Consider the following 23,257-nt stretch of genomic DNA (forward strand, 5'->3'; position numbering starts at 1 on the left):
AGCACCGCCTACCAGTGATGGACATCACGGCTAAGTCTGTCGGCGGAGCCCTAGTTGGGGAAATAAAGATCGCTTGGTGGGATATATATGCTGTCATAGCTATGGACGAGCCCATCGCAGTGAGTGACAGTGGGGGAGGCTTTAACAGCCATCAAATAATGTTTGCTCTAGTTCTATGAGTACGTGTAAGAGCGAGAGTTGTTGAGTGGCTTTGTGAATAGCAGTCGAGCACTGAGAGCCAATCGCAGGCGCGTCCCGCCCTATCATGTGACATCTGGTCAATACAATGATGGCAAACGATGGATTGCGTCAAATTTTGGAGTCAGTAGCTCAAATTCTTCGTATCAATCGACCTTGGCTCATGGAATTGAGGTCGCGATTGCTGGAATCCTCTCGGACGAGTACTGTCTATTTGAGAAATATTGAGAGATATGCAAAAAGGGGTGTAAGGACAAACATGCCAAGGCTGTTGCACGCGCGGGCTTCCAGCTTCACCGTATGATCGCTACGGCGCAATATTCGATGGCCCCTGACCCTGCCTGAACTTTCCCCAGGTTAGATTGAATTGAATTGACAGCAAAAGTGTCCACAACCTGCGATTCTCGAAGGACCAGATCACCAATTCAGCCGTTAATCTCTTTCCACAAGATCTCACTCTCACTCTCTTGTCACCTCATTGTGAATTTCGTGCCTACGTCGACAAATCGGGGACCTCCAATACCTAGTTGCACTGCTATTCACGCGACCAGACCTTCCTAGTCCCTCTCCACAATACCAACTATGGTATGCATTCCATCCCGAGCGTCCGTTTGCGCAGGATAGCTGCGCACCAGTTGCCACTTGGCCTGCATTGTGTTGCTCCACGTCAAAAAGAAGGCCGTGGCAGTTGAACTATATACTAACCACCTCATGACTAGGCTGCTCCGAGACCTTCCTCGCCTCTGACCTCGGGTCCTGAGTCTGGCGCAGATTCGACACCATCAGCTTCTAAGACCAGCGGATCTTCAATTGCACGCGCAGGCTCCCCTCCAGGAGGGCCGCGTTCAGCCATCCGTCGACGTGCAGCTGCCGATCACAAGGAGTCAGTCAAAAATGCACGGCCAGCCTCAACACGCTCCGCAGGCGCAGGCGGGTCTAGCGGAACCATGCTGAGGTTATACACGGATGAGAGCCCTGGATTAAAGGTGGACCCTATGGTGATCTTGTTCTTGAGTTTGGGATTTATTTTCAGCGTAGTGGCATTGCATCGTATGTTCCGATCCGATATTCCTCTTGGGATGAAACATGTCAGCTAACTCTGAACTCTTCACAGTTATCGCGAAGATCACCAAGAGATTCTCATAAACGGCAAGGGTACTTTTGTGGTAGGCGAGCAGATTTATTGGCGGCAGAGACAAAAGCATCATGATCATGGATCGTGGGTCACTGGCAACGTGTACACTATTTCTTCTTGATCAAAGAGATCCGTTGGAGATTGCAGACTCCAGCATGATCAGCCCTCCTGGTCGACTCTATTGATTAGACCTGGCCCTTGTTCTTGTTCTTGTCTTTATTGTGAACATCTAACTGGATATATTTGCTAGATTAAAATGCGAGGAGTAGCATTTTAATTACATCCAGACCGCATCCCGCGTTTACAATAATCCGGATTAGTCAGCATTTGATATTGTTCTTGCACCGTCTTGGAGCCTTGCATGTGATGGATCCTCCTCCTCTTCCTCCTCCTCTACAAAACAACAACAAGAATATGATCCACGGTAGGAGCTACAAACCTAATTATCTCCAAACTTTCTCAGTCCAAAGAATCTGCGATAGAGTATTAGGCCGCGTAGGACCCTCAGCCTGCTGCCCCCCTCCATCGTCCATCATCCCACTTCATGATGACCGAACCCAACATCCAGACACAGAATGGCATCTCTCAGCCTGACGGGCAGAAACCCCAGGCTGAGGTTCAGATAGAACTCCCAGCCACCCAAGAAACTCAACCTCACCCATCTGGTCCTCTAGTTAGCAGCAATGGATGGGATGGCAAACTGCGCATGCAACCCCGCAACGCCGTGCTGTCCAACCCGGAAATCCTCAGTGATCCCGACTATTCCGACCCAGACGCCCCTCCGGTCGACCAAATTGAGGCCGATGAAGATCTCCTGGAAGATATGGACGTTTCCACTGAAGACATCGACCTGGTCCACAGCCGCATCGCCTCTCTTCCCGCCCTCAAACTCGAACGCTTCACCAAAGTGCAAAGACTATGCCTGCGCCAAAATCAGATCTCTTCCATCCAATTTCCCCCCAGCCTGGGCGATACCGTACAAGAGCTGGATCTCTATGACAACCTGATCTCCCATATCAAGGGTCTCGATGACTTCAAGGTCCTGACCACCCTCGACCTGAGTTTCAACAAGATCAAACACATCAAGCACCTCAACCACCTCCACACGTTGAAGGAACTCTTCTTCGTGCAGAACCGCATCTCCAAGATCGAAAATCTTGAAGGCCTGGACAATCTCCTCATGATCGAACTGGCTGCGAACCGACTGCGAGAGCTTGAAAACCTCGAACCCCTGCGAGCCTTACAGGAACTCTGGCTAGGCAAGAACAAGATTACCGAGATCAAGAACCTGACACCTCTCACAAACCTCCGCCTGTTAGATATCAAATCCAACCGCCTTACAGCCATTTCCGGCCTAGGCTCCTTAACAAACCTCGAAGAACTGTATGTATCCCACAACGCGATCACCGAGATATCCCCTACATCCCTATCCAACAACCACAAACTCCGAGTCTTGGATATTTCCAACAACTTGATCACCCGCCTTGAGCACATCGGACACCTGAAGCACCTTGAGGAGTTATGGGCGTCCAGCAACAAAATCAGTGATTTCCGAGAGGTCGAGCGCGAGCTGGCAGACAAAGAACATCTCGACACGGTATATTTTGAGATGAACCCTCTACAGTTGGCTGGACCGGCGCTGTACAGGAATAAGGTTAGACTGGCTTTGCCTCAGGTCAGTCAGATTGATGCGAGTGAGTGCTCTCCTTCCCGGAGAATATGACATTAATGCTTGGACTTGTCGCTAATGAAATGCCCAGCATATGTGAAGGTATGAGACTTCGACAACTAGGAGAAGCGAAGAGGGCAAGTGACACCATATGGCCTCGCATGTTAACGCCCCGTTATTGGCGCGCTTCGTTGGAATAAAAGGAAGATCAAATCAAACCAACAAGGTCACTCGCCACTGTACACGACTTCGTCTGCTCAGGCTGATGATCCTTACTCCAAGGGCGGCTGTCACATCCCGGAGCCATACCCTAGACATTCCAACAGACACGCACAAGATAGACGCAGTAAACCGTGGTCGGTTCGTGCGTGGGTTGGGATGGGATGAGCACACACTCGCGATATCACAACCGCATCTCCACATCATTTCGCCATCACAACACGGCATTACTACACAAACTGCACCATCGAAAAGGAAAAGTTCTCGCATTGCATTACTTCCAACGGCACTATGTTGCTTTCCCCCAAGCTTTTCGTCTTCATAAGCATTCTTCTCATTCGATCAGTGAGCTACCATGGCGCATGGACTTTGCATCAGGCGCAGACAGGCGTGAGCCTTTAAAGAAGCCGTGTTTTCTAGGATGAGTGACGATGATCACGGGTAGGTTTTGCACTTGTTTCTCTTTTTTCGTTTGGCTTTTTTGTGGAGGGAAGCAAGCATGAGAGCGCGGTCGGGCGCTGGCATGGCCATGGGCCATGGCCAAAAGGCACTAGGAGAGACATACATGGATGCTTCACAAGGCGCTGGCGACGTTTAAGGATGAAGAGCATGAGCGTTCTCTTGGCATTCTTCCAGCAATGGCGAGGGCTGCAGAACCACTGCACGCATGAGGGTACAAGTAGGAGCCGCAGAGAGCGGTACTTCAACGAATTAATGAGGATGCTTGTCACTGGCTTTGGGTAGTCACGAAAACTACAGGGAAGAGAAATTGAAGCCCAATGTTCAAGTCAAGAGGACCGTGTAAACGTTTGGTTTTATTTCCCATCAACTCATTTCGAAGCCCGTGAAGGTAAGCCAAGCCGATACCATGTCGTAGGTTCTATTGATCTTGATCTGCACAGTCAGGGCGGGCCCACGAACCGAGGCTAACCGAGGAGTGCATCGAAAGAGTAGCTTCGCGGGTAGATACATTGGACGCCTCCCTCTCGCTCTGTCCTGCTTATTCCAGGCCCAGCCAGTATGATTTTCTCCAAGCGCCCAGAACTCCAGCATAACTCCCATGGGCAATGTGTTAGAAAGTGGTTGGAGATCTCAATTCCGATTCTGTGATCGCCAAACTGGATATCCAGATCAGCATTTTTCCGGCTTGTCATCTTGAATGCCTCTGCTGGTAAGGAATCTTTTAAGAGTCGGACACGTAGTTGCGATTCCTGATTCGTGCGTATCGATTTCACCTCTCATTAGAGCAGTAGCTCGCCCTGTGTCATTTCTCCCACCGTGTTGGGACATACATGTCATTTTTCATACACCGCGAACTGTTCAATTGCAAAGATCATCAAGATTTCTAGGTGTATCGGGTCAATTGGTGCTGTGCTGATAGACGCCTGAAACTATGCAGTGGTCACGCTCGAAAGGCTCTATTGGAAGATGGCTGGTCAGTACGAAATCCTGATGGCAAAGATGGCAAAGCCAATGAAAGCAGAATGGCAGAAAACTTACCAAGCGTGAGCTGCTCCTTGGGCTTAATCCGCTCCTCCCGCATCTTCTTGACTTCATTTGCAAACACAACTTCGGGCTTAGCTGTCGAGTCGATACAGTTGGCCTTGATTGAGACCAGGATGCCTCCGCCAACTTTCAGGAACAAATGTGCGTTTAATCCGACAATACGAGCTTGGTCAGGTTGCGCAACGTCCGCAAAGACGACGTCCACCATACCAACGAGCATGCGGTAGCGCAAGGGATGTCTAGCGTCTTCGATGATGGGAATGACGTTGGTGCGATGGGTAGCCATCGTGATGAGATCTCGACCACTTCGGTGTGAGAATTCCACGGCGTAGACTCGTCCAGTAGGACCTACGATGTCTGCAACGTGACTGACGGATGTGCCTGAGGCTGCACCAAGATAGAGTACTGAAGAGCCAGGACGTATATAGATCTCTTCCAACCCACCCAGAATACCAGCTGCCAACTTGCTGCGGAAAGGGTTCCAGACTCGGTATTCGGTTTTCAGGGCAGTGGCTGCGTCGGCCTCCCCAGTCACAGCAGGTGTGGGGTTGTCGACGCTGACTCGCTTTTCGCCATAGACTGATTCACCTGGTGTGAGGTTCTTGGTCACCAAAAGATCTTCCTTTCCGCCGCGAGCGACAAAGACGCCTGGATGTCGATGTGGTTCCTGTGTTTTGGGAACGATGTGTTAGTTTGCGTTTGATGCCGACTAAGCTTAGGCAAGGTTTGTCGCCTTGGATGCCTCTTGGGTTCGAGAAGTTTGGAACCTACAATGACGACCTTCGCACCACCCCTCATGCCAGGCTTTCCACCTCTTCCACCAGCACCGCCTCTAGGAGCGCCTCTGCCTCTTGGGGCACCAAAGCCGCCACCTCGGCCGCCACCGCGGCCGCCGCCTCGACCACCTCTATCACCGAAGCCACCGCCTGCGAGGTTGGTAAAAGATGGTTAGTCCAAACACGCTCGCCAGAGATGTTGTCGCAGTCCGTCCTGCGGCACAAGAAAAACTGTACCTCTACCACCACCACGAGCGCCGCCACGGCTGAAACCCCCTCCTCGACCACCTGCGCCTCCTCTTCCACCACCACCACGGCCTCGGGGTGCACCACCAAATGCCATCTGATCTTGATCGGAAGTTGTTCGAGCTTGCTCAGGTAAGGGTCACAATGAGAATAGAGATAGTATCAGGGACAGAGAATCTGTCGGTGAGAATAGCTTTGAGAGTAACCGACGTAGTGCGTCAAAATGATAAGAAGATGTGGATAGAAGATGGAGGATGGAGGAGAGGATTATGCAACCCTTGGAAATGACTTTTCCACTGGCAGCGCAGGCAAAGCCTTCTTTTTGCCTTGTTCGAAATTTGGAGCTTCGCACTTGAAAGTTGCAGGAGCGCTGGAGAAATTATCTGCGGCTAGGCATTAATTCGGTTAGATTGGTTTATTTGCCAAGAATAGATCTGATTGGTGGAACTACCGGGCATTGGCCGCAAGCAGCTCAAGGCTCTACCAACTACTCGTACAGATGGAGGCACGCATCCAGATTTCATTGTGATTTCCAACAAGCTTGCCATTGAAGACTTTAGCATGAGAAGAAGAGGTCTAGGGTTGCACCGACCCACTACTTCAATGTACTGTTGACCGGATCTCCTATCCCTGATCTTGATGCCGTGCTCCCTCTACCGGGTAAGTAGGCACACCCAAACCCCTAGCCTAGTGTCGGGTCCCCTGTGCTCGCATGATCGCCCAAAACTCCCAGTCAAAATCGGGGTCCGAGGTGTCAATCAGAGGCTCGATCTGTTCCGGATAAACGACTTCCTCGTTGGAAGTGCCTCCACGTTTCGCCAGGGCGCAGATAACAATTTCATCCGGAATGTGTTGACTCCCCGCCGTTATAAGCGATTGAAGCTCCACAACCGCCTGCACAAGACCGAATACGGGGATATAAAAGTTCTCCGGCAATGCATACCAGGAATCGTCGTTTTCTAAGTATATCGGAAAGATTTTCTGCAAATCCCGTGCCCTTAGTAACTTGAATGGCATCACCGTCTGGGCTTCCACCATGGTTGGGGACAGCAAGAAGTTATTCTCGTTACAGGCGTCTCCTGTGAGTGGCGTGTCCAGCATCCCTACTGCACCACTCATTACATCGTTCACACCTTCCTCCTGGTCCTCAATAGGAACATAGGGCTCGCCATTCTCGGCTAGAGTCAGCCCATCCTCAACGACGCTTGCGTTTTGTGGTGTCCAAGGAACGTCCGCGTTGGAAGAAGGCGTGTCAATATTTGCTAGCGGTGATGTAGCCTGACCGAAGTTTTCCTTGGAGGCGATGTGCTGTTGAGTTTCATTCAGATCAGGTTGGCTCTGTTCTTCTGAAGGAGGTCTGGAGTACAAAATCTCTGAACCAGGATTTCTGTCTTGTTTGAATGGCAGTTGCTGTAGGGGATCGATCATTGGCGGGGAGGAACAATCTCTGCGGATGCCAGAAGAACCACTCTGTGAAGACATTTTGTCGATCGTTTTGGGCTTGCTATGGTCGCACTTATCGCGAAACCAACCTGGCGAAAACTGGGTACGGTCTCTCAAGAGAAGCTCTCTCCTTGCATGCGCGACTAGATAGAGTATGTGCTCGCGCGAGAACAGATGGTCTGGTGGTGGGGTGGCACCCATTATACAGGCAGCCACAGAATGTTATTTATATGTCGTCTAGCTTGGTAGTGAATGTTCAGCGCCAATTTCTGGCTGACACGTTCGTGAAGCTTCAACCCACTCAAGCACGGTCGGTCAGTAACGACCGGAACAGCATGACTTTTTGAGTCTCATCCTTCTGTTGTAGTCTTTGTTAGGAAGCTTGAGCCTCGAGCTATCCTCGTTGCGGAAACCAACACTCGCATACCTTGGTGCCTTGTCGTACGTCAGGGACAGGATGGCTTTGACCTCAAACAAAGATATTGTCTCTCGTTCCCACATCTGGGGCTTCTTAGGCTGCAAAATGTCAGTCCCAAGGATCGTTGCAAACTCTCACATCGTCATCCCCAGATACTTTACAGGCGGCACCTTGATGGAAGATGGGAATTCGTTAGCGGGCAGCACATAGCCCCTTTCAATCAACATGAACCGTAATGCAGACGTGCTTCATGTTCCAAGCATTTCGAGATGGCTGAGTTTGATCTCCAGCAGAGATGAAAGAAGGATTTTGCAGTCATTTTGACCAGATATACTGTAAGGACCGCGATTTTTGATCAGTTGCCATTGGATGCACAGCACATCATCATGTCCGGACGGTGACCTCAAGCCCCTGTATTGACTGTCTTCGCCAGAAAGCTGGCGGTCGTATGTGAAGAAAATGGTCGGCTGCCGAGCGACACGTGGGGTGTCTCTCAGCAATGGGCGTATGAACATTTTCTATCAAATGCAAATTGCATTTCTCGAGTAGAAAAGCAAGCCATTCATCTGTACTATTAAGAAGCAATTTGTAAATTCAAGGCAGAAGTCAAATTTTAATATTTTTGCTTGCACAGGTGTCTTAATATGGAACTGTAGATGGGACATGGAACATGGCTTCTTTCCACAGCAACCATCATAGCCAGAAGAGGCATTGTGCGTACTGTACTCTGCGAAAACCAAATTATGCCGGATGTAATTGAATCATGGCGATAAAGACAGTTCTACCGACGCCGAGATGACACTTTCCCAGTGGGTGGTTTCCCCATAATCATGGCCGAAATGAAGAAGAAACTGTTGACGTCATGGCTTGGCTCTTTCCCCAATGTCCTCCACCCGCAGGACACCTCGCATGTCGGCAAACCTCTAGGTCTGAAGACTAGGACTCACTCCACGCTGAAACTCTCGTAAGCAAACACCAGATCTATTCATGAAGTTGCCCACGTCAATTGTTGGACAACTGCGCCCATTCAGCCAAGGGGAAAAGGTCCGGGCAAAGGTACTTCAGGTTCCGATTCTCGGTGGGCACAAGACCCCTCTACCACCTCATCCACCTGCGCAACAGACCAAGATGTCGTCCTTGAATGGTATGTCCGCCCATTCCCAAGCAGAACCGCTGGGAAATGTGCTCTTGCTCGATTTAGTCTCGACGGTACTGAAAATCCCTCTAGTCTTCAGACAACCCCTCGCCTTCTTCTCAAATCAGCCGATGACGGGGTTCTATCGTGATGGATACTGCAGAACTGGTGCAGCGGATTTTGGGAATCATGCAGTGGCAGGCGTTGTCACAGAAGAGTTCCTGGACTACTCAGCATCGCAAGGAAATGACCTCCGCATGGCGGGACTAAGAGAAGGTTGCAAGTGGTGCTTGTGCACATCTCGGTGGTTGGAAGCACTCGGCGCCTTCAGGGATGGAAGAATAAGCAGGAACGGGGTGCCAAAGGTCCACTTGGAGGCGACAGAAGATAGTGCATTGCGGCAGGTCGATCTAGAAACATTCAGAGAATTTGCAGCCAGGGCAGAGACCAATGGGGTGAATGGCGTCAACGGCGTCAACGGTATCAACGGCCATTGAGGCGAATGGACGAGACTGGTAACCCAACGTTGATAAAATCACAGATTATTAGCAGCATCCCATATCTTGTAGAAGAGGTCTTTTTGTACAACATACCTCAAAAAGAGAAAAGGGATGCGCCGCCCCCCAGAGTAATCGGAATCGAATTGAAGTTCCGCGCCCTGATCCTCTGTAAAGAGGAAAAGATTGCATAGCTCCCGCTGCGATTGCACTAAAGTAGGTCCACCTTACCAACTAAGGTGTCAAACAATCTTCGCAACGGCTCTTCCATAGGGAATCCTCCAAAGAGCATTACCAGCCGGGGCCGGCGTGTCCTTGAAGCCCTGTAAATTTCTGATGCCTGATTGCGAGCACGGTACAAATCATGCCGGGCCCTCGCAGGCAGTTCTGTGGTCTCTTCTTCGCGGGCTAGCCACGGTCGAAGGACGCAGATCAATGTTTGAAGATTACTCCGAATTTCTCATCTGCAGGTGAACAAGACAGTCTCGACTGCGGCTGAGCGCAGGATCCATCGTCGTAGGTAGCAGAGAACGCAGCGGTTGGGGAGCGGCGCGTCGGCGGAGGGAAAAGAAAATTGAATTGAGTCATGGAGATATTTATTCTCGTAGGTGGCATTCTGCCCTCAGTCACCGCCAAAGAACTCGTGGTCACGTGATCGAACTTGCCAATCGACCTCCTGGGAAGAAGTACTATATCGGATCCAGTGTGCAGCTGTGCAAGATTTAATGGCTAAATTATGTAAAGAATTGAAGACATTGCAAGTCTGCGGCAAATACAACGGTTCGAGAGAGGTGTTGTACCGCACCCGAGGGGTAAATCAAATATTTGGCAATTTCTTCCAGCGATAGATGGATTGATGGTATGAGGTTCTGGCACCATTGCAACACCGTATTTGGCCCAAGCGATTGATTCATCTGGATAGTCCGAGCATTCGGGCAAGAATGCGTCGATGCGCTGAGCTGCCACATAGTGACAGGCCACACGTCAGATTTAGGAAAGGTCTGGTATGGTTTCTTTCGGTATGCGCAATGTTCCAGAAGCATTATCAGATGATCCAACTCCGCCAGCCACTTCATTGACTATCGCAACTCTTTGTGGTAAGCGAATCATAGCACGTGATGTCAAACCCGCTCTGCTTCCAATTCGAGATAGTACAGCATCGAGGACGGTAGGGAAAACTCGATTTGGAGATGGAGCTGTGCTAATCCAAAGCAGGGCCCATGTCCAAAAGAAATAAAACCGTCGTCGCCCTCTTCGCCAGCGCGGCAATCGACCGGGGACCGATTCAGATTCGCGAACTCCAAGCGCCTAACTCTTACAAAACTGAAATGATGACGTCTTCTCTTCATTTGTAATGATGTTGTTGCCCGGGTGGCATACCACCAGATGCGTGGGGAGGTCCATTATTCCATCCTTGCGGCGGTCCTTGCTGAGGCATTACGCCACCTTGGCCTTGCTGAGACCCAACATCGGGTCGATTCCTGGCAAGCATGTTAAGGACTTGGTCCTTCATGGCGGTGATGGATCGCATAAACATACCTCATATCTTGACGGAAGCGACAGATAGAGCAGGCAATCTGGAAGCTGCGGTTAGTGGAGATGGCGATGGGAATGTAATCAATCGCGTACATCTTTATGCTTGCTTCCCAGCGGGATGACGGGTACCCAGCAGAAGGTGAACCAGTCCCATGACTGAATCGGATGTGCGGCCCAATTTCCACAGTTATGGCACTGCGCTGTTACACCCTCGTAGCCTGGGAGCGGTTTGGTAAAGTCTGGAGAAGCGTAGATTGTTAGCTCGCCGCAGGTGCGACATGGGATGTCCCGGGCACCGGCTTGCCTTTAGTGCCAACCACGAAGAAGAATGCCATGGTTCAGATGTAACGGGTATGGATATGTCAAGGTACGGCTAATGCTTATGCTTCTGCTCCGTGTACACAAGAGTCGATGGCACGAGGAACAGAAGAGGGAATGGTGGAGATGGTGGAATCGGCGGAAGTAGGCAGCTGGTTGGGAGCAGCCCAAGGCTTTTGTTGGCACAGAGGCGTCAAAAGAAAATAGATTATGTTTGATTATTTACTGGTAATGCAGCATGCAGCCCAGCGGAGAAAGCAGCCCGAGGCCAGTGAAGGCGTCCACGGGGAAGTGCATGAGGGTCTTGCACGGAGTGTGGCGATGCAGACGCGATGACGCGTGACTCGTGATGTTGAGGTCTTGGCGTGCTTGGCATAGCCCTCTTTGCATCATACCGAGTCATTGGTCCATCAACAACTGAGTCGGAGAGGCAAACACTTGTCACGCCACAGCCTTGTAAGCCTTGTGTCGTTGGTCCTAATACTCGGAAGTCGATTTCCGTGTGGAGTACGTGAAACACTGCATCAGAACGAGGTTTCTCGCTCAACCCTCAAGAATGGACATCATGTATTCACGGCATCTCGAGAATTCCCAGAGCCCGACCAGATTCTGGATCCTATGTACTGTTCTCTCACATTTTGAGCTCATTGCGGAATGTTACAAGTCCCTCCCGCCGTGGGCAGTATTCAAGACACCGTCCCCATGGCCATGTTGGTCATGGCTGGTTCCATTTTGCTCCTGCGATTGCAAATACAGCGCCGAAGAATAACAAACATGCATTCGAGTTCATCGCAGGCTTCGTCTCGCGCTCTCTCGCTCATTGGGTCTTGAAAAGTAAAATGGCAACGTGGCCAAGGTAGAAGTAGATAAAGTGCTTAGTTTCTGCAGCCTTGTCAGCAAAAACCCAGTCGAACAACGGCACACTCCTCACCATGCGTCACAAAACTGCCAAAGTTTCTCCCTACTATGCAATGCCATGTCGCACCCTTCTTGGAGTCGAACTGGGGTTAGCCATGTCAGCATGAGCGGTCAATGCCTGGTCATCCTCGGACATACTTCTCGTTTGATGTGTTGTGCGATATCCTTCTCTCCATTAGTACCGGAAACCATGTATAGTTCCATCTCTCTCACCTTCTCTACACTAAATTTCTCCATTGCTTCTTGGGCTACCAGTCCGTCAGTATTCGCATGCGCCATAAGATATCCATGTACGGAACCGTACCAACTTCGATGGCTTCCTGCTGCATATCCTCGCTCTTCAAATCATGTTAGGTTCTAATCGATCGCTCGGTGGTAGGGTCTCTGTGCTAACCATGTCCACTGACTTGATCTGGGCTGCATTGTCGTTAGTCAATGCCCATACTGGCATGCGATCACTCACGCTCCAACTTGACCTTCTTCTCAGGAACATTTTCTGTTGACGCCATGATGACTGTATGAGTTAAGGATGTGGGGCACTTTGAACCGAGTCGAGACAGTGATTTTAAAAGTGATGAAGCCAAAGGTCCTCCTATGGAGGCCTGGTTGTTGTTCTCCTAAGATCATTAACATTTGGTGCCCGCCCGGCGCACTTACCTAACTCGGCAGTATCACGTGACGGGGATTGATTTACAGGTGCCGCTTTAATTTTTTCCATCACCATCTACTACGCCTGACCGTCTGTGCTGTACACTCCTCCTGGGTTGTTGGCCCGAAGAATGTCTAGCTTTTAGGGTGCTCTTGCATAAGCACTGAATCTGGTATCAGCTCTGAGATTTACCACATGGTAATAGCTTTTTATGGCTCTGCATTCCTTGCGGCCGAGCGCTTCAAAGGTGTGAGTTGCGTCCATGTACCAAGCGTGTCCGGCTGCTGATTACCGTATGTTGTTCGCAAACTAATCGGTGGGATGGCCCAGAGCCCCAGGCTGCAAAGGCCTATTTCGAGTTGCAAATTAATTAGATTTGGTATTTGAGAACGTTTTCTTGAAGTCTTGTTTACTTGCAACACACAGTGGCTCGTCTGTGTTAGTAACCGCCTGGAAGGGTATTTTGATTGCGATAGGCTGGATTGATCGAAAATCCACTCGGTTGGGTCGCCCAAGTGCTGCGCCTTGTGGGGTCCTAATTCTCCACCCTTAATGACAAAGGAGCTACCTCATATAAGTAAAAGCGAGGCCAGTCCCCTGGAGTTAGTCGAGACAAATGGTCAGCCTGTGGCCAAACTCGCCTTTGTCAGGACAGGAGTTGAATTAAGATTTTCACAACAGGGCTATCTCTGAAACATTCCACGTAACTGCCAAGACGAAGGGCCCCCTTCATATGAGGTCTTTATGAAGTTGATATGATAAGTGTGTAGAGGGCGCAAGCCATGTCCTCACAAATGTGCCATCCTCTAATCCAAGCTCCCTTCCTTGGCTCGACTTCTTGGTAGACTCTGAAACAGTATTGATCTACATAGCCGAGTATTTCGTCCTCCGTATCCCGTACATTGCCCTGAACCAAGAATCAACTACCCACAGTTCATTCAGGGTCAGCGGCCTGCAACCCTTGTCTAAGTGCTTAGTCTCCTTAAATCCCTGATTACGCAATGCAGGCGCAGTCGTTCTGCACCAATCACTCGGGATTTGATATTACTCGTATATCGTTGAAATTTCGCCTGCCTAAATAATCATCCTCCTAGTTGTGTTTAGTCCGCGTATTTGAACACAAGAACTACATAGCCGCATGCCCCGTTTGCGACAGAGCTATTTACTTATTCGCAGAGGCTGGCCCCAAACAAGTGCCCCTGAGTCGTTGTCACACTCTGTCGACAATTTTAGGTCGAGTACAAACTTGATGTTTGCTGAGGAGGTTGTTTTAATTGCTGCCTGGCGGCTTTTAAGGCCCCCGGACCCGACAACACACCAAGACCCGAAATCTATCAGAATACATGCTTCAGTCATTAGGCTTTAATCCTTGTATGCCCTGAAGGTCAACATATAACATCCAAACCGGGCTTCTGCTTGCCGAACCGTAAATTCACTATCCATGAAGCCTAAATCATATCATGAGTTTCACGCGACCAAGGCTAAGGGAGTTGAAAGCTTGCCAGACTTGCGCGAAGGCGAAGTCCAAATGTGAATTGGATTATGGAGCAAGCAAATGCAAGCGGTACGGTCCAATATTGCGATATGTGCGAGGCTTTTGAACTGATGGTCAATATCAAAGATGTCAGCGATTAAACAAGGGATGCACGATCCAACAACATGGCAGTCAACAACATAAATCTCCCAATCATCGACCTAACAGCAAATCGTAAGTCTCAAAAGCGCGCCGAGCGAAAATAGGCTTATTTGCCCAAAAGAGATATCCTTCGCTTGGAATCGAAAGTAGACTCAATGACTCAGCTCCTTTCAACATACTCCAACACCCATCGAAGTAGATCTCCCAACTCGAATTTTAGCAGTCAAGGTAGCAGTCCCCCAATCGGTGACACTGCTGTTTCTCCTATCAGCGACATTCTTCCGACAGATACACAGGAAGCCAGCTCGTTGCTCGACATGTTTCGTACAGAGATGATGCCTCTGTTCCCGTTTGTCCACATCCTACCCAGCGCGACTCCATCCAGCCTGCTTCAGGAGAGGCCAATACTTTATCTGGCAATTCTTGTAGTCGCGAGTCAGAACAACGTTGAGAGGCAATTGAAACTTGTGAAAGTTATTCGAGAAGAGGTCAGTCGCAGATTTATGATATCCTCACAACAGGACTTGGGAGTGCTTGAGGGACTACTGGTTTACCTGGCTTGGTAAGTACTAAAAATCCGAATCATATATGCGATTTCCTTAACAGAGACTTTTGCCTCTTCTTCCCTACGTTAATCTAACTTGCTGAATTCTGTAGGAACCATGTTCATCTGGCACTTGGCACACCATCTGTTCGAGTGATACACATGATCATGGCACTTGTAACTGAGCTCGGCCTGGACAAAGAGCCAAATACAATATCAAATACTAGTCCGGGAGGAGTCAGTGCCATTGGTATTTCTACATCCAACGTAAACCTTAGGACACTAGCAGAAAGGCGGGTCTTATTGGGTGCACTTTGGCTCAGATCAGTGTTCGTTGATTGTGACTTCGGCCCTCGATTTTCCACGGTGCGCTGACTTGTGATTTGTCAGATTCACTACATGTAGTACAGAGTTTGACGCCCTGAAATTTGGGAAGTATGCAGACAATTGTTGCCGAATTCTCGAAGAGACCATGGAATATCCTACAGACATCTATCTAGTGCAAATTGTTCGAATACAGCGTATAGCAGATGAAAGCAGGACAACATTGTACAACGAAGCTCTCGAAAGTGCATCCGAGTTTTCAACGCTCTTGTCCATGGGCATGGCCTCATTGGAGAGAGACCTGCGAGAGGTTGGAACAACTCTTCGCCTGGATATTCCTCAAGCAGGTGAGACTGATGCCCCATTACCAAATACACTTTCCTCTAGACAGGACGGTGTCGTCAACGGAAATTCGGAGAGTTGTTTAACACTCAGCAGTGTTGATGGTAGTATCCTACCATACGGTACAGGTACATCTTTATAAAATTGCACTGGAGGACAGGATCTTCAGCAGTTGCACGGGCGGATTTCTCCACGCCAACAACTCGTTCTCTCCAGGAACGCCTGCTTTAAATCGTCATGCTCTTCTATCGTCTTGTTGGTCAGCGACGAAAGCGATGACCAAATGCTTCCTTACCGTCTCGCCAAACCTTATCTTCTCTTTGCCATATCCGATTTGGTTGCAACTCGGACACTCACTGCTTATATTCTCTCGCCTGCTGACGGTTAGAGACGAAGCATGGAACAACTCTCGGATTTCAGCCATGGAAGACTTCAAAGAGATGATTTTGAAGCTCTCTCAAAGACTGGAGGAGGTTATGAGTCACGGATCACAGCTTGTTCCGCCTCGGCGACTGCCCGACATCTTCCACCTGCTGGTGGAGAGATTAAAGGAAATTGCAAGGATTGTGGGAGGAAACTCAACCGACTATGCCGTTGAAATGGTCGATGAAGAAAATTTCTTTGTCCCGGACGACACGCTGGAAGCAATCGACCAGTTTTTCGCTCAGGAAGCAGCGCAGGCGTCATTGTTCAATTTTTCGCCCATTGGAGGAGATTCCTGGGTGTAATGATAAAAATTACCGCCATTAGGCTGTTCACAAGAGAAATCTCCTTCATATGTAACTATTGAATATCAAGTCAACATTATAGGAAGTTTTTTTTTGGATATAAGACGGGAGTCGGTCTACGTCCAGAATCACCTCTGACTCACCCTCGTGGATCGTAAGGGGGACTCGCTCCAATCACGTTATTGGATACGGGAGGCGACCGGCGATGTTTAAGGCGGCGTCAAGGTCGTCTCCCAAATGACGTTGAAACCTTGGCATTAGCTTGCGGGTGGCTTTCTACAAACATTTTTTCTTGCCCTTGCATTCGGCCCCAGTTCAGAGAAACGGTCTGATTGACACCACTTTCTTTTGTCTGGCCACGAAGATGAGGAAAACTTCGGACACGGTACAATCCAAGAGTCCAGACTCGTCTGTAACTCGAGTCTTCGTCTCTGGACTCCCTCCTTCGATGACAACAGAACAATTGCACACACACTTCTCCTCCAAATTCACCGTGACTGACTCCCACGTCGTGCCGGAACGTCGTATTGGTTTCATTGGCTTTGTGGATAATGAGTCTGCAGCATCAGCCGTCAAGTACTTCAACAGATCTTTCGTCAAGATGTCCAAGATATCTGTAACTCTAGCAAGACCTGTTGAGATAAAGAGGGATGGGACCGGACAGGCAACGCCTGTTTCGCTCCGGCGGACAGGCGGAAAGCAGGAAAGCCTGCAAAACGAGTTCAAGAAGCGGAAGCGAGAAGCATACGATGACGGCGAAAAACCCCGGCAGCAAACATATCAACAACAGCCAACGCAGCAAGATTCGAAGAGGCAGGCAGGTTCGGCAGATGCAACTCAAGAAGAATTGCTCAGTACGGGCAATGTCCAAGCAGGGTCTAGAGATATTCAGGGATCGGACAGTGACTGGCTACGTGGCAAAACCAGTCGGCTATTGGATCTTGTTGAAGACGGTGCTTTGGATTCAACCCCTCTGCCGACAGGTCCAGAAGCACTCCTAAGTCGGCCGACCGAGTCTTCCAACGTAGTGAATGAGGTGGACATTGCTGAACCTACGCCCAACGAAGTTGGAAGTGGTACGACAGCAATCTCCATCGCGAATGCCCGGTTGTTTGTCCGTAATTTGCCATTCAATGCTTCACAGGACTCGATCCGCGCGACCTTTTCTCCGTACGGAAGGATATCTGAGGTAAGCCAAGACGTCTCTGTTGTCAATGCCCTTACACTTGTGTGATGATTTCCTGATAGGGACAGCTTATGCTCAATGCGTATGATGTGAATGGGAAAGAGTATTTTAGTAGATGCTTCTCACTTCTGACTCTTATTCTCTACAATATGATGTCCAAGAACCGTTTTGGGTGCGTAGGCTGACAGAACTACATATAGGTACACCTCGTGACGGACACGCGAACCTCATCCGGCAAAGGTCTAGGATACATACAATTCGTGGAACCTTCGGACGCTGAAAGAGCTTTGCTTGAATTGGACGGCAGAGACTTCCAAGGGAGACTCATGCATATCCTTCCAGCCTCGGACAAGAAGATATCCAAGCTGGATGAGTTCGAAATCTCGAAGCTGTCACTGAAGCAACAACGGGCATTGAAGCGTAAGACAGAAACGGCAAATTCCAGCTTTAGCTGGAATTCTTTGTACATGAATCCTGATGCCGTTTTGGCCTCGGTGGCAAATCGACTTGGAGTATCGAAAGCAGATTTGCTCGATCCGTCCTCGTCAGATGCCGCTGTCAAACAAGCCCATGCCGAGACCAGCGTGATCAAGGAAACGAAGGACTATCTAAAGTCGCAAGGTGTGAACCCAGATGCGTTCACGGCACGGCGACGGGACGATTCCACGTTGCTGTTGAAAAACTTTTCATACGGGACAACTTCTGAGGAGCTTCAACAGATGCTGAGTCAATATGGGACGATTCGTCGCTTAATATTTCCTCCCACAGGTACAATGGCTATTGTGCAGTACGAGGAACCTTCCTCTGGAACATTGGCAATCAAAAAGCTCGCCTATCGCAATCTGAAGGGATCCGTGCTATTCGTTGAGAAAGCACCTGAGGGTCTCTGGGGAAGTCCAAATAGTTCGCGACCGGTTGAGGACACAATGGCGGATGATCTAGATGCTTCTTTTACCACTTCGGCCACATTGTTCGTTCGCAATCTCAACTTCACTACCTCTAGTACCAGACTTGCCGAAGCCTTCAAGCCCCTTTCTGGTTTCCTCTCTGCTAAAGTCAAAACAAGGACTGATGCCAAGAAGCCTGGTGAAGTACTCAGTATGGGTTTCGGCTTCGTTGAGTTCCGCACTAAGTCCCAGGCCGAAGCTGCAAGAGTGGCGATGAATGGAAGGATAGTTGAGGGACATGAAATCGTCGTCCAATCATCTCAAAAGCCCACCGATGCGGCGGAAGAAAGACGAAAAGAGGACGCTTCGAAGAAATCTAATGCCAAGAATACCAAGATCATCATCAAGAATCTTCCTTTCGAGGCATCTAAAAAGGACATCCGTGCATTGTTTGGTGCTTATGGCAAGTTGAGAACTGTCCGCCTTCCTAGAAAGTTCGACAACACTGCCCGGGGGTTTGCCTTCGCCGAGTTTGTTACTGCGAAAGAAGCTGAGAATGCGATGGATGCTCTCAGCAACACCCATCTGCTCGGACGTAGACTCGTCCTGGATTTTGCAGAGGGTGAAATAGTCGATCCTGAAGCCGAGATCCGGGCCATGGAAAGGAAAGTCCAAGGTCATGAAAATATGTTGGCCCACCAAAGGATGACAGGTTCGGCCCGGAAGAAATTTAACGCTGATGCTGCACGAGATGATGTTGAGCCTCTCTGAAAGCCCTCCCAAATTAAGCCATCCCTTGCAGGCATCCATGCAATTTTCTCTGGACATCATTGAATCAGAGCCAAGCCTTTGTTGTTCAATTTCGAGCAGAATAATCAACCCTGGGGAATAGTTTCTCAACTCTCAGCTACATCGTCGTAGAACATTTGTCTAGAGATGCCCTTGAAGAGCCTTTCAAATGTTTTCACGACGGAGTATGACTTTGTTGTATCAAGCGATGAACTCCATGTCATGATGCGACATAATTCGAGCCTCATGATCAAGGCATCCTTCCGTTACATCGCCATTTGGCGAAAAGGTAATTCGTCTATCTCCCGGTTACTAACAGTCTCATCCTCCCTCGAGATTCACCCTTGCCATGGGCAAATGTTGCCTGTTTCCTACCCCTTGCATCATCCTTTCTTGACATCTCGGGCCAACGCGGTAAGGATTGCAAACGAACCCTCTGTCGTGAAATTGCATGTCTTGCTTGGATGCGGTTTCCTTGGACGGAGCTCTCGTCAAATGTCCGTGAGTCTGAAATCAAAGCATCACTGGCCAATCTCACTATGGGGGGAAGAATGGTGTGCACGAGCATCTAGTGTGTGTACTACCTATTCATATAATGTTGTCAATGTTCAATATCCTGTCCTTCCTCCAGCATTCCATGACATCCATTCCAAAGTTTTTGTTCTTGTTCACTGCTCTTGAGTGCATTTTTCCCGCCCATTCTCTCTAGCATTTTTGAGGACGCACTGGGCGCACAACGCATTGATGGATTATACTGTTACCTCTGTGCCTGAAGTTGTGGGCATGCGTTCCGCCAGTCTTCCGCTGGGAGTTCCCCCTAGCAATGCCCAGTCCTTGCTGGTCGACACTCGAGATGGTATTGAAAACCAGTCGCCGGATCTTCTAGAACAAGTGCCTCAGTTTCCTATCCCGGCTGTGAAACTGGGTTCAAATGATGGCCCTGATCATGAAGTCGACACAGACATCAAGATAGATACCGCCAGGGTATATCGACAAAAAACATTCTATGACCCAAAGAGACCTTTCCTTCAAAATCCCAAATACCTTGAGTGGTTGGGACGACAGAGGCAAGAATTCGGTGACGATGGGAAACCGGTTTGGTCTGCTGAAGTTGAGGCTGCATTTCAAGATGGTAGGGTCTCTGTCTCACTCACAGGCAGGTCGCTAATCTCTCCAAAGCACTCACTCATATCCCACCGATGGGCCGAAAGAAGTACTCTCAACGAAGCCGGTTATTTGGGCGAAATATGCTTATTGCAGAATGGATACTCCAGGCTACTGGTGAGAAAAGGGAACGTAAACAGGTTTCAAGCCATATTCAAGTTCTCGACCGTTTCCTCAAAGGGATACCTGAATGTAAAGACTCTCCTGCCCGTCCGTCACTTGTAATTAATTTTTCTACAGGGGATCTCTTGATCAAGCCCAGCCGGTTGTCCTTAACAGCGGGTACGGGTGATGGCCGCAAATACTATCACAATTCTATAGAGCACATGGTCAAACAACAAAAGGCCACGAAACATCTCGCTCGGGCGCACCTACTGCAGCGTCACAGATCCAGCTCAAATGCTGATGAGGCCGAATGGGATACAAGTCACCTCGCAAATTTACTCGACGTCAATTACCTGCATCGTATGAATTTTGAGATGTGGGTGAGCTTTCCAGACCAGCCTGAGCATGCCTTGCACAAGTACACAAATTTACAAACCGCGACCGCGACTTCAATGCCAATGCCACTTGAGGAACTCGTTGATTGGCGACTATCCTTTCCCCATTTACAGAACAGCATAGAGGAAGGCTCGCCATCTGCACGGTGTGAAATTGTACTGCTTGACACAAACTTTCAGCTTATGGACAATTTTCCACCGCGTCACTCCAAGCTCGGGATAGGATTGGAGCTGGAGTTCCGCGCTAGAGATTGGAAGTCAAAGGTCTCTCCACCCGATGAACCAAAGAATTGGTACTCCATCACGTACATGTATCAGAATGGAGAGCAAGTGCAGGAGGCTATTTTTGAAAAGTGCATCATCTCTGCCCACGGACAAGTCAGACCTGTCTTTCAATCTAGATGGTGGGCATCAACATTTACATCTCTGACGGAGATTAAGAAGCTCGCGGAGGACTCCAAAGATCCCATAGCAATTCATTCAGCGGATGATCACGTCCGAGGGTTCTTTCACAGCTTGACCATCATGCAGGAGGTCTGGGCATGTTATGATGGGGCGGACGGAAACAACTCGGGAAGAAGAATGGCAATCCTGCTCTGGAGGTTTTCCCAAGCGCAATCTGGATTCGTGGGAACAACAACGTGGCAAAAACTCATTGCTCCTCCCCACCGCCTTGCAACAAACAGCCCGCTACCGCCAGCGTCAGAGATGGGATTACCTCCTCTTGCCCTGGATACAATGATGGAAGGCTCCCCCATCCATGCTAACTTTGACAGAAATGACCACTTCCTCGAAGAGCCAAACCTGTCTTGGGACAGTTTTATTCCATTCAAACAGGATGGAAGCCCTGAATTTGGTCAGATGGCTGCCACCTTTGCCAATTCGATCAGTGCCGGCCTATCCTTCGACCAGCTCCACGAGACTAGCGACCACAATAATTTTGGACTCCAGGATCCGAGTGGCCTCGAGATACATTCCCAGCAAGACCACCCAATTGAAGCAAATCTCTTTGAGTTGCCACGTCTGACAAAAGAAGAAACCAATCTCTCACGCACGCATTATGGCCTGCTTGATCATTTGTCAGGGAGCTCCCATTCACCTCCTATATCTCACGATCGACCATTGGCAAGATTCGACAGGAAGTACCACACCGTCCTGCAAGAGCAACTCGGCACGGATGATTCGCACCAAGAGAACAGCCAACATCCAGGAAACGAACTGTGCCTCGGTTCAGAGCACAAGAGTTCACAAAAACCTCTGATTAAGTCCGAGCCCGATGACCAAGATTGCATGAATATGTCTCCTAGTTATCATGAGCCTTGGGCACATGTTGATGAACACGATGAAGCCCTCTACTCTGCCTTGCTTGCTGTATCTGCAGATGATGCTGTTGACAATAGTCAACCACCCATCATTCCACACTCGCCCGGTCAGGACGACGGTCAGTATGTCTCACCTCAGCAATCACAAACACCGCACTGGGAGTCTCCTGTAGCCTTTCGACCTCCGTTGCAGACTCATCATAGTTTCCCAAGTTTGGAGTATCAATTAGGAGTTGATGATTCTTTCGCCCTGATATCATATCCTCACTCTCTTCTTGCCCATGACCCGGGCTTGCAGTCGAAATTCCCAGAGGTGGAAGGATATTTGGATGCCAATTCCCACACCATAGATGTCTGTGCGCCGACTTTGACACGCCCTCGAAGTGAGCCAGACCTATCTGCTTATCAAAGCGCCGAGCCCGATATCACTCTATTGCATCACCAATCCGTTGTGCCGAGATCGCAGACTCAAGAGAGCAGTCTACAGGCTGGCTTGCCAACAGCTGTCCATGCGTTCAGGCAATTCTCAAGTCACAGATCCGACTCTGCGTTGCAAGAGCGGTCAGGGTTTCCGGGGTTGATAGCGCCCACTTTCGAAGTAGAAAGCCAAAACGATGAAGCCTATGCCGAGGTCAAAATGGCGGATATTGAGGTCTGATTCTGCATAAGCATATCATTAGCCAAAATGGGCACGGCGACCAGGCTATGCAAATGGTGCGGGGATAGGCCTTGGACACGCACGGCTGGTGGCGCTGGCTATTCCTAGAATGAGAATGAGAATGAGAATGATATGGGACCATTGCTCGGTCCTTGGTGCACCGTTCTCCGTGCTTAGGTTTAAGAGGAATACTTGATACTGCCAGGGGTTTCATTGTGTTCTAGTAATTCATCCTCCTTGGTTACCTTTCTTCATTTTAAAATTGGATGTCCCTGTTCCTTGCATTTTCCTACTTCCAAGTCCTTCGAAAGGAAGCCAACAAGCTACCCCGCAGAATACAAGGTCTATTCCCTGGAGTTTGGTGGATCTATCCCACGCTCGTCATAAGGCTAATTTTTTCCCTAGCAAGATTGCTTGCCGGTGGATGGTTTTCTCCACCGGAGTTTCTTTCTCCGGATTCACCTTCGTCGGCAGGAAAATATAAAATCGGCGCAGATTGGATCATTCTGTGCCC

The 23,257-nt window shown here is 49.4% G+C and overlaps 10 protein-coding genes across 10 annotated transcripts; 6 read left to right on the forward strand and 4 right to left on the reverse strand.

Moving 5' to 3' along the window:
- Positions 1–917: 917 nt before the first annotated feature.
- A1O9_10690 (protein transporter SEC61 subunit beta) lies at positions 918–1,277 on the forward strand (the record flags this gene model as incomplete). Its single annotated transcript, XM_013400378.1, has 1 exon — positions 918–1,277. A coding segment is annotated over one exon (360 nt), but the record flags the coding sequence as incomplete, so codon positions are not given.
- A 603-nt stretch (positions 1,278–1,880) lies between these two features.
- A1O9_10691 (uncharacterized protein) lies at positions 1,881–3,056 on the forward strand (the record flags this gene model as incomplete). Its single annotated transcript, XM_013400379.1, has 1 exon — positions 1,881–3,056. The coding sequence occupies one exon, from the start codon at positions 1,881–1,883 to the stop codon at positions 3,054–3,056; it is 1,176 nt and encodes a 391-aa protein (XP_013255833.1).
- A 1,524-nt stretch (positions 3,057–4,580) lies between these two features.
- Positions 4,581–5,846, reverse strand: A1O9_10692 (uncharacterized protein; the record flags this gene model as incomplete). Its single annotated transcript, XM_013400380.1, has 4 exons — positions 4,581–4,639; positions 4,722–5,394; positions 5,499–5,653; positions 5,741–5,846. The coding sequence occupies 4 exons, from the start codon at positions 5,844–5,846 to the stop codon at positions 4,581–4,583; spliced, it is 993 nt and encodes a 330-aa protein (XP_013255834.1).
- A 590-nt stretch (positions 5,847–6,436) lies between these two features.
- Positions 6,437–7,231, reverse strand: A1O9_10693 (uncharacterized protein; the record flags this gene model as incomplete). The annotated part of the gene is made up of 1 exon (XM_013400381.1): positions 6,437–7,231. One exon carries the CDS (start codon positions 7,229–7,231, stop codon positions 6,437–6,439), a length of 795 nt encoding a protein of 264 aa, XP_013255835.1.
- Positions 7,232–8,597: 1,366 nt separating this feature from the next.
- A1O9_10694 (uncharacterized protein) lies at positions 8,598–9,242 on the forward strand (the record flags this gene model as incomplete). Its single annotated transcript, XM_013400382.1, has 2 exons — positions 8,598–8,754; positions 8,839–9,242. 2 exons carry the CDS (start codon positions 8,598–8,600, stop codon positions 9,240–9,242), a joined length of 561 nt encoding a protein of 186 aa, XP_013255836.1.
- Positions 9,243–10,868: 1,626 nt separating this feature from the next.
- On the reverse strand, positions 10,869–11,048 carry A1O9_10695 (uncharacterized protein; the record flags this gene model as incomplete). The annotated part of the gene is made up of 1 exon (XM_013400383.1): positions 10,869–11,048. A coding segment is annotated over one exon (180 nt), but the record flags the coding sequence as incomplete, so codon positions are not given.
- An 865-nt stretch (positions 11,049–11,913) lies between these two features.
- On the reverse strand, positions 11,914–12,523 carry A1O9_10696 (dynein light chain LC8-type; the record flags this gene model as incomplete). The annotated part of the gene is made up of 4 exons (XM_013400384.1): positions 11,914–11,978; positions 12,028–12,097; positions 12,153–12,352; positions 12,478–12,523. 4 exons carry the CDS (start codon positions 12,521–12,523, stop codon positions 11,914–11,916), a joined length of 381 nt encoding a protein of 126 aa, XP_013255838.1.
- Positions 12,524–14,634: 2,111 nt separating this feature from the next.
- A1O9_10697 (uncharacterized protein) lies at positions 14,635–15,651 on the forward strand (the record flags this gene model as incomplete). Its single annotated transcript, XM_013400385.1, has 3 exons — positions 14,635–14,861; positions 14,957–15,093; positions 15,254–15,651. 3 exons carry the CDS (start codon positions 14,635–14,637, stop codon positions 15,649–15,651), a joined length of 762 nt encoding a protein of 253 aa, XP_013255839.1.
- A 950-nt stretch (positions 15,652–16,601) lies between these two features.
- A1O9_10698 (uncharacterized protein) lies at positions 16,602–19,081 on the forward strand (the record flags this gene model as incomplete). The annotated part of the gene is made up of 2 exons (XM_013400386.1): positions 16,602–17,426; positions 17,624–19,081. The coding sequence occupies 2 exons, from the start codon at positions 16,602–16,604 to the stop codon at positions 19,079–19,081; spliced, it is 2,283 nt and encodes a 760-aa protein (XP_013255840.1).
- A 1,508-nt stretch (positions 19,082–20,589) lies between these two features.
- A1O9_10699 (uncharacterized protein) lies at positions 20,590–22,743 on the forward strand (the record flags this gene model as incomplete). Its single annotated transcript, XM_013400387.1, has 1 exon — positions 20,590–22,743. One exon carries the CDS (start codon positions 20,590–20,592, stop codon positions 22,741–22,743), a length of 2,154 nt encoding a protein of 717 aa, XP_013255841.1.
- Between the last annotated feature and the right edge of the window lie 514 nt (positions 22,744–23,257).

This window comes from Exophiala aquamarina, assembly GCF_000709125.1.
Source record: "Exophiala aquamarina CBS 119918 chromosome Unknown aczIA-supercont1.14, whole genome shotgun sequence".
In the NCBI taxonomy this organism is placed as follows: domain Eukaryota; kingdom Fungi; phylum Ascomycota; class Eurotiomycetes; order Chaetothyriales; family Herpotrichiellaceae; genus Exophiala; species Exophiala aquamarina.